The sequence below is a fragment of the Myotis lucifugus genome, unplaced genomic scaffold (genome assembly GCF_000147115.1).
Source record: "Myotis lucifugus unplaced genomic scaffold, Myoluc2.0 scaffold_12, whole genome shotgun sequence".
Taxonomy (NCBI): Eukaryota; Metazoa; Chordata; class Mammalia; order Chiroptera; family Vespertilionidae; genus Myotis; species Myotis lucifugus.
Genome location: NW_005871060.1, coordinates 7,711,747 through 7,722,358, shown reverse-complemented (window position 1 = coordinate 7,722,358; position 10,612 = coordinate 7,711,747). Strand labels below are relative to the sequence as shown.

Genomic DNA, 10,612 nt, shown 5'->3' with positions numbered 1-10,612 from the left:
GTTGCCTCTTACAACCCCCCCCTGCTGGCCTGGTTGCCCACAACTGCCCCCCCTGCCAGCCTGGTCACCCCTCATGGCCCCCCCACCAACCTGGTCACCCCATGCAGCCTGCTGTTTAGTCATTTGGTTGTCCCTCACTAACGCCCCTGCCGACCTTGTTGCCCCATGCAGCCTGCTTGTTCAGTCGTTTGGTTGTCCCTCACTAACCCCCTTGCAGGCCTGGTCGTAGGCAGCCATCTTGTGAGGGTGTGATGGTCAATTTGCATATCACCCCTTTATTATATAGGATACAATGCTAGTAATAATTCATGAGTGTCGAAGAATTATTTAATATTTCTCTAATTGATTTTCAGAATACATAGATAATTTTAAAAGGAATTCACACTGTATACCTAAATTTTTTGTTACTAATATAAATCTTTGTGCACTTGAGTAAGAGATAGATAGGCTAGTATGAAGCCAAATTAGAACTTACAGGGAAGTATATTTTTATATCGGTTCTTCCTTCTGTTTTCCTTAGTTTGTCCAATTAGACACTGATCCAAAGGTTTTAATTCTTGAAGATTCTGAAGACAAAAAGGAAATAAGGTTAAATTTGTTGAGATTAGCAAGTGTTTAGGGTGCAAAACTGGCTATTGATCAGGGAAGACTTTGAGTGTTAAAAAATAGATATGTCTTGCTCGACTGGAGTGGCTCAGTGGTTGAGCGTTGACCTATGAACCAGGAGGTCATGGTTCAATTCCTGGTCAGGGCATATGCCCAGGTTGTGGGCTTGATCCTCAGTGTGGGGCATGCAGGAGGCAGCTGATCAATGATTCTCTCTCATCATTGATGTTTCTATCTCTTTCTCCCTCTCCCTTCCTCTCTGAAATCAATAAAAATATATTTTAAAAAAGAAAAGAAATAGCTATGTCTTGTCAAGATAAATAAGCCTAAATTACCAATACTAATTTGATGCACCAATTGTTAAAATACATTGTTGGAAATATCTTTTACATGTTGTAGTCAACTAACTTTGTGAGGTACCACTTTATACCTTATTTTAAATTCAGTTTAAGGATGTCTATAATTATAATTTAGAAAAAAATACAACTTATAAAACCAACTTTGGCTTAAAGCTGGAGCAGAATTTCTTGACAATATTGTCTGTGGGGTCATAGAATATTCCATACAGTAGAGCTGTAGTTAGATAGTATTATGTTCTAAAGTCAACTTTTTTTCACTTTTTATTCCATCCATCCATCCATCCATCCATCCACACATTCACCAAATATATACTGAAAATGCCCACTGTATATGTAAGGCACTGTAATAAGTATTGGGAATATAGTTGTGAGAGAAAAAATATGATTTTGGCTCTCCTGGAGCTTATACCCTATTGGGAAAAGAAGGCAGTAAAGAAGTAAATAAGCAAATATTGTGATCTATGCTATGAAGAAATTAATAAGCTGCTGTGATAGAGAAAATAAAGGACTTTATAAAATAGGGTTGTGATAGCAGATCTCCAACATTTATTTATTTTTTTAAATTGATCTTAGAGAGAGAAAGGAAGGGAGAGAGGGAGAGAGAGGGGGAGAGAGAGACATTGATCGGTTGCCTCCCCCACGTGTCTTGACCAGGACTGAAACCATCGCCTTTTGGTATATGGGAAGACACTCCAACAAACTGAGCCACACCAGCTAGAGCAAGGTCTCTAACATTTAAACTTAAGACCATAAAAAAGAAATATTTTCTGGAAAAATGGAGGGGAACAGTATATTCTTGGAACTGTTAAATTAGAAACTGTTGCTAATGGTGAACCACATTTATAGTGTATTAATTATGAAGTCTAGTGGATGGTTGGACTTAAAAAAAACACACACCACCACAAAAAATACTTTATCTTTACATATGAGGCGGGGAGAATAATCTTCAGGGAGACTTATCAAGCTCCAAAGTGACTAAAGAGATCCCTTTAAATCAATACTATGTTTTAGGATCCTAATTTAAAAATATAATTTACTAGTAGATATGATGAGATGGTAGTGCTTTTTGAGATGGTGGCGCTTTTTTAAAAAATTTAATTTAATTTTTTTATTTATTGTCTAAAGATTTACATGTCTCCTTTTTCCCTGATTGACCCCCCCTCCCCAATCCATTCCCATCCCAGGCAAGCCCCCACCCCCTCAGTGGATGGTGGTGCTTTTATAGTTGGAAGTTAAGTTGTAAAATAACAGACATTTTCAGAATTTTCAAAATTTCTTCTAACCTTGAATACAATTTTATTTGAGAAAAGAAAAACCATTTGCAGAAGCTACTTACCTCCAGCTCCTTAGAAGGAATTCCTTGATCTAGTAAACCCCGTAGCATTCGAATGACTGATTTCAACTTGGTACCAGTGTATTTACCAGAGGGAAGCACTTTGACGATGGGAAGTGCAGTGAGCTCCTCATTTGTCAGAAAAGGATGATCTAACAAGAGTTCAGCAGTTAATTAAAAAAAAATCCCCCCCCACAACTGACTTAGCCAATAAGGGAACTAAATTTAGTATATTTTCACCTCATGTATTTTTACATGAGTGAGAGAATCTTTAGAATTAATAAGGCACTAGAATTAATTGGTAGGCAGATAAGTACAATCAACACAGGAAAATCTTGGCCACAGCAAGGCCCTTGTACTCAACTTTCAAGGAAACACCTCACTGACTATTCAGAAATTCTTAAGGCTCTTGACTCAAATGGCACTGTTTTCTTGATGAAAATGTATTTAGTTCTACTATTATTTTGCATTTAAATGCGTTTCCTAGCACATGGGGAAAAGAGGAAGGGAGGTTCAGAAATTCCTTACAATGCGGCAATGCAGTAGTTAACACTGATCCCCCCATCTACTCACTCTGGGTACTTAGTGTCAGTGTCTCTGGTATTTGATAGTTTTCTCCATGCAAATGAAGCCTTGGGGCCTTCAAGAATTTATCTAAAAAGTGCTATCAGTGCCTTAGAATAGGCATGTTTCTAATTTAGCACCTGGCCTATGGAAAGTGCTTATAACAGAAGGTAGTTATTCTGAAAAAAGTTGCAGAGATGTCTTGCAATAGACTGCACAAGTGTAGCTTTAATTATGTCCATCAGTTGATTAAACTATTCTGATGATGCAGCTAACACACAGGCAATAGTAATTGTAGGCACCGTGGGGCACACAAAGCTGTACAAGATACCTCAAGGAGCTTAACATCTGGCTGGGGTGAAGGCTAATTTTGAGCACAAAATTCACTCATATGAAATAACCGTGAACCTTCACAGAGCTGAGTGTGAGTGCAACAGGAGCTTAAAGGCTAAAGAGCACGGGCTACAGGAGCTGATGAGCTCTGTCACTGACAATAGTCTACCTAGATCCCAAAGTACTCATTCACTTCTTTAATTTCTTTTAACTAAAACTTCAAATTACAAAACCATGGTATTTCATTGCATCAGTATAACATTTCCTTATATGAACGAAAAAGAGAAATGCAACTCTGGATAAGAACCTCATTTCTCCACTGACTCAGTTATAAACGAGAGAAGCAGTCAGTGATAGGAAGGACAGACCAACGGACTCTAAGAGCTAGCTCTTAAAAAACGAGGTTGAGATTCAAGCGTAATACATTCCTACCTTCGAGCCATCCTACCTATTTTACTGTAAATAAAATGTGTTCCTTCTCATTTCAGAATGGCAAAATTGTGACTTTGTGTTTCCATTTATAGTTATACATTTATTTGTTTGTTTTACTCCAAGCCACTGACAATTTTCACCTATAACTGTGTAAACTTCTGGTTACATAAATGAATGTTGATGTTTGCTATGTGATTTAACTTTATGTATAGAACCAAGTAATGTTCACATGTGGTGAAATAACATATCCATATATTCTGAAAATATAATTTTCAAACACTTATTTTTTCTATCCACTGAGTTTGATGAAAAAATTGCTAATAAAATTCTTGCCTTTATTGGAATCTTCGTAGTTTATTGTTTCTATTGGCAATTCATCACTCCCCCATGTTATTTCATCATCATCAGTCCTCTTTTCTTGTGAATTTTGAATTAATCTATGAAAATAAACAAATTTACAATATTTTCTTCAATTCTGTCCATAATATATATAAATATTATGTCCTAGAACCACTCATTTCCTCTATAATTATGATGGTAGTTAAAAATAAATTATCTGATTAAAAAACCCAAATCACAATTCTTAAAATTTCCCCTCAAACAAATCCCAAGTCTCTGAACCTCAGACTGAAGAAGCCCTTGTAGGGATAGAGAAGGTGGTCGTTTGTTCTGCCTGGATGACTGAACACACCTGTGTCAGTACAGCTCTCTCATTTTTTAACAGCTGTACCACTGGACTCTACGGATGCACCTTCCTAAACTTTAGAAGTCCCTACTGATGAACATTATTCTTTTGCTTCAGCCAGGAGCTGGCAAGACACTCTTGTCTCTGGGCACTTGCTCAAAGCTATAAAGCTCAGTACAGTTCTCATTATTCTAGGGGTGCACAGTAGACGCCCTCTCCCTGGTAAGGTAAATGGCTAGAAAGACAAATTAGGTAGGAGAATAATGCTTAGTACTAAGATGAGATGAAAAAGGATAATGTAAAAGCCTGAACAAAGTACATTTGTCTAGTGCACCCCAAAATGTCAATGACTGGGAAGTATGCTGTTTAGGGTGAATGCTTTCCTCTGCTTCAATCAATGGGGGTCACATTAACATTAAATTTGCAAGTGCTGTGTTCATGAGGTTGCTTTCGTCTTCTAGAAGTACATTTTGTCTTCAAGGATGCATTTTAGAGATCCGTCCATTAGGCATTCTATTCTCTTCTTTCTGATTCTTTTGAACAGCTCCTTAGAATTTCATTGTGGAATATGTGCCAATTTATTTGGTGTCTATTATGGTTTTATTTTACTACTATAAACAATATTGCAAAGAATATTGTTATAGAAATGTCTTTCCACACAAATTGGTAGTGGGACCAATTACTAGAAATAAAATTGCTAGGTTGAAGAGTATGTGCCAGTTCTTTGAATTTATGACATTGATCATTTGTATGCATTAAGAAAGAAATAATATTGTGTATTTTAACTGTAGGACCTATTACAATTTCAGAGATGTTAAAATAAAAGTGTATCTAAGAATTAATAACATGCAAATAAAACTTTTATGTTAATAGTGTTTCCAATTACTACCTAAAGTACATTAATTGACCCCTACTCCTTCCTCCCCTTGCCCTGACCATGGGGTGGAGCTGGTATCTACAGTTATTGGCAGCTGCCCCAGATATTTGCTAATCTTGTAAGTATAAAATTGTATGCATTTCTACATTAATACACACCCCCTTGTCTAACTTTACATAGTGAAATATTCACTATCAATTTGCTTTTCTAGGAAAATGCAAATATGTAGCTTCCTGTGGCTGTTTGGTTATCGCCTGGTATGAAGCAAAATTTATGTACAACCACTATGTTGGCTAACAATATATACAACTTTTCTTGATCTATATTTAATGTTACAAAAAAATCTTATTTTATATTAGAAATTATTTTTAAAAAGAAAAAAAAATTAGTGGAATTTAAAAATGTTCCTTCTTTGGTTTTGTTTTCTTATTAAAGTAAATAATTTATAAAGTATAGAAAAACAGAAACAGAAAGTGAAGTTACCTATAATCACACCAGAAGATAATCAAATGTTGGCACATTCCTTTTAGACCCTTTTCCAAGTATGCTCAAGAGAATACTGCTCTTTTGGAGCAATGTTATAACAAACACATTGTCACATGTCACTAGAACCTTTTGTTAAAACTATTTTAAAAAAATTATTTATTTTTTAATTTTCACCCAAGGATGTTTTTATTGTTGCTTTTTTTAGACAGACAGGAATGGACAGAGAAAAACACTGATTTGTTGCCTTCCATATGTGCCCCAACTGGGGATCGAACCCGCAACCTAGTTACGTGCCCTGACTCGGAATCAAACCTGCAAACTTTTGGTGTACGGGACGATACTCCAACCAATTGAGCCACCTGGTCAGGGCTTATAACAATATTTTTAAAACATTCTTAATATTCAGCCATAGTTCCATAATTTACATAACAATTCTCATTTTTCTGGAAGAGAAAATTTTAATTTAAAAATAAATAAAAGGAAATCTTCAGAGCACTTCTAAATTAAGTATGGAATTGTTATAAATACTTAAAATTACTTTCTTACCTTTCACTTTTTTCTTTTTCTTCACAATATTCTTCACAGCCATTCATTTTGGTAGACTACAATAAAGAAAAATCACATTAGCCCAATGTAAAAAAAAAAAAAAATTAAACACTCATAATGTTCACATTTTTCCTGTGAATTATTTCCTATATGTACTGTTATTGCTCATCTTCACATTACAAAGTCACTTACAAAAACATAATTTATGGGGTGACATCAGAGGAATGGTGGTGTGAGTAAGAGTGTATCTCTTCTTCTCCCCCTGAAATTTCAACAAGTTAACCAACTATATAATTCAATAAAGAAATCCCTGCTCAACACAGGTGCATGCCTGAGAGACTTGTGCACTAAAACATCTAAAGGTGGGCAACCAAGAAAAAATGGAGAAACGAGAAGGGAGGAAAGTGCAGATGGCCCACAGCTGTAGCCCTGCAACTAGGAGCTTGAGCTTGCGGCTTGGCCGGTTGGGAGAGGGGAGAAAGCTAGCGGCAGCAGATGCTTCCTTCAGCTGGGAGGAACAGAGAGCTGTGGGGTGGGTGGGCAGCCCAGCAAAGGGAGTGGCAAGGGAGTAAGCAAAGGAGGACAGCAAATACCATGGAGAACCATAGCAATGAGGATGACCAAAAAGAAAATGAAAAAACTCCAGAAAGCAAGCTGGAACACATGGAAATATGTGATATAAATGACAGAGATTTCAAGATTGCAGTTCTGAAAATACAACGAGATGCAAAAAAATACCAACAAGCAACTCAGTGCACATCAGAATTTCATCCGAATTCTCATCAGAAACTTTACAAGCCAGAAGAGAGTGGAACCAAATATTCAAACGTCTGCAAGATAAAGTACTAGCCAAGAATAATATATCCAGCAAAATTATCCTTTAAATATGAAGGAGAAATAAAGATGTTCCCAGACATACAGAAGCTGAGGGACTTTATCACCAGAAACCTCCATTGCAGAAAATACTCAAGGGAGTTATTCTGCCTGAAACAAAGAACATAAGGTCACAGCAATACAAGTAAGATCACCAAAAATCTTATAGCATTAAAAGGGATAATTTGTGACAACAAAAACATAAAAGGGGTGGGTTGGGGGATGGAATGTATGAACTGGCAAAGGAAGATGAAGATCAGATGCACTCAAAAGGAAAAAACTATGGTATATATGGAACTTCTTTTTTTTAACCTAATGGTAACCACATCAGGACATATAGCTACAAAAAACAACAGTCAGAGGAAAGATGTATGGCATACCACCAAACAATAACAACAGACATAAACATAAAGGAAAAGAACCAATGGAGGCACAGAGCTACCAGAAAACAAAAGATAGCATAGCTATGGAAATCCTCATACATCAATAATTACCCTAAATGTAAATGGTCTGAATTCAACAATAAAGAGGCACAGAGTAGCGAGTGGATCAAAAAACAAAACCCAACCATATGCTAACTATAAGAGATTCATCTAAGCTGCACAGACAAAGGTAGATTCAAAGTAAAAGGGTGGAAAATGATTATCCAAGCAAATAACATCCAGAGAAAAGCAGGTGTAGCCATACTTATATCTGACAAAATAGATTTCAAGATAATAATGATAATAAGAGACAAAGATGGACACTTTATAATGACAAAGGGAACACTACATCAAGAAAATATAACAATTCTACAAGTTCAAGAAGATTGAAATCATATCAAGCATCTTCTCAGATCACAATGGAATATTTATAATAGCTAAGATCTTCAAACGGCCCATCAGTAGATGAGTGGATAAAAATAGCTGTGGTACATTTACATGGAATACTATGCAGCAGTAAAAAAGAAGGATCTCTTACCCTTTGAACAGCATGAAGGGACTTGGAGAGTATTATGCTAAGCAAAATAAGCCAGTGCGAGAAAGAGAAGTATCACATGATCGCACTTATATGTGGAATTAAATGAACAAAATAAACTGATGAACAAAATAGATCAGGAGACATAGAACCATGGGACAGACTGTCGAATCTCAGAGAGAAGGCAGGGTTGGGTGGAAAGTCCTAATTTATTATTTTTAAGGATGGACTGACCCAAAATATCTTGAAATCTCAAGGCACAAATTTGTGGGAACTCTCTGTACTTTGGTGGTAGGACAATTTATATAATATTTCCATATAACTGGTAGGAATATTCTACCTCTACAAAAGTTAATTTTAGGTTTGTCCTGGATAGTTTTACATCCCAATTCTTCCATGTGAATTTTAGAATAATTTTTAACAAGCCACCCCTGACTCTAACATAAAAAAAAAGACAAATATTTCATGGGACCATATTTAATTTATGGGTGAATCTAGGAAGAACTTAACTTTTGGGTTTTTCTATCAAAGAACAAGGACTATTTTGCTTTAAGACTACTTTTATGCTTTGTGAAGTTTTAAAATTTTCCTAATACAGATCATATAGATTTTTCATTGAATTTATATCTAGAACTATTGTTTTGAACTTGTAAATGAAGTTTTCTTTAATTATATTTCATAATTGGTTAAAGCAAAGACTGTGTTATGGACTGAATTGTGTGCCCCCAAAATACACAGGCCAAAGACCTAACCCCCAATGTGACTATGTTTGAAGACTGTGCCTTTTTGAAGGTAATTAAAGCTAAGTGAGGTCATAGGGATGGTTCTCTAATCCAAAGGGCTGGTTTCTTATAAGAAGAGAAAGAGACGCCAGGAGTGTACCAACGCAGAGGAATGGCCATGTGTGAGGTCACAGTGAGACAGTGGCCGTCTACAAACCAAGGAGAGAGGTCTTACAAGAAGCCAACTTGCGGACACCTTGACCTTGTATTTCTAGCCTCCAGAACTGTGAGAAAATAAATTTCTGTTTTTTTAAAGACACCCAGTTTATGGTATTTTGTAGATAGCCCAAGCAAAAAAGGACAGACTTCAAACTCAAATCTGCAGAAACTAGACAAATAATAAAAACCTTTGAAATGCTGGGGTTGGGAGTAGTAGTGGTAAGCAGGGTTGGAAAATAGAAAATGGTGGGGTCTGTGGAGAAGTAGTCATAGCATATAAGTAATCTAAATTTTGAAATTTAATTTTATCTTGTGAATTCTGAGTTTATAGTATAATATAAAGAAATAGGGCCCTAGCCGATTTGGCTCAGTGGATAGAGCGTCAGCCTGCGGACTGAAGGGTCCTGGGTTAGATTCCGGTCAAGGGCACATGCTCACGTTGTGGGCTCAATCCCCAATTAGGGGTGTGCAGGAGGCAGCCAATCAATGATTCTCTCTCATTATTGATGTTTCTATTTCTCTCTCTCTCTTCCTTTCACTCTGAAATTAATAAAAAATATTAAAAAAATAGGGCCCTAGCTGGTTTGGCTCAGTGGATAGAGCGTCGGCCTGTGGACTGAAGGGTCCCAAGTTTGATTCTGGTCAGGGGCACATGCCCAGGTTGTGGGCACGATCCCTAGTGGGGGGGCATCCAGGAGGCAGCTGGTCGATGATTCTCATCATTGATGTTTCTATCTCTCTCTCCCTCTCCCTTCCTCTCTGAAATCAATAATATATATATATACATATATATATGAATCTTTGTTGCTGTTGTTTATAATAAATATAGAATTTAAAATTCATTAAGGTATATCTATGTAGTAGAATACTGGAAAAACATTAGAAATTATGAGACAGGTTTTTATATACTAACTAGAGGCCCGGCGCATGAAATTCATGCGTGGGTACGGTCTCTAGACGTGGCCTATGATCAGGGCCATCTTCCCCAGCTGCCTGCAGCCAGACCTGCCACCCATCCCCAGTTCCTTGTTCACCATCAGGTGATGGGTGCCTGACGGCTGGGGGAAGGGACCGAGAGGTCAGCTGTTCCCGCCGGCTCGCCGGCCTCGCCCACACTGCGGGTGGCTATCAGGTGATCGGAGCCTGCCAGCTGAGGAAAGGGACCAAGATATGGTCGGTGCACATCAGGATGGATGTCCAGAAGACGTCCAGTCTATCCAGTCTAATTAGCATATTACCCTTTCATTAGTATAGAACGTCAGCCTGCGGACTGAAGGGTCCCAGTTTTGATTCTGATCAAGGATACATGCCGGGTTGTAGGCTCGATCCCCAGTCAGAGGTGTGCAGTTATTAATTACTCTTTTATTAGTGGAAAGAAGATAATAATTATCAAGTGAAAACCAAATTTAGAACTATGTGTTATAATTTATATTTAACAAAATCACTTCTCTCTCTCTCTTCCTCTCTTTTTTTGATTTGAGGAAACCTGTGAAATGATTCTTTCACTAGGGTAGGATGATGCTTAAGTGTAACAAATAAAATTAACCTCCATTTTCACCCTAAATGTAATGTTTCAGTAAAATAGGCAAATAATCTCAGATGATGTCAACTTTTTTTTTT

General features: G+C 37.0%; 1 protein-coding gene across 7 annotated transcripts in view; it reads right to left on the bottom strand.

The window, feature by feature from the left end:
* The window catches only part of PTPN13 (protein tyrosine phosphatase, non-receptor type 13), a 196,356-nt gene that overhangs the window by 15,837 nt on the left and 169,907 nt on the right, over positions 1-10,612 (bottom strand). For all 7 annotated transcript variants that reach the window (XM_014452047.2, XM_023750399.1, XM_023750398.1 and 4 more), the window contains 4 exons: positions 6,222-6,277; positions 3,961-4,064; positions 2,302-2,450; positions 476-566 (listed from right to left, as the gene is read on the bottom strand). In XM_014452047.2, the coding sequence (XP_014307533.1) occupies positions 476-566; positions 2,302-2,450; positions 3,961-4,064; positions 6,222-6,277 (400 nt within the window). The remainder of the gene's footprint in view (positions 1-475; positions 567-2,301; positions 2,451-3,960; positions 4,065-6,221; positions 6,278-10,612) is intronic.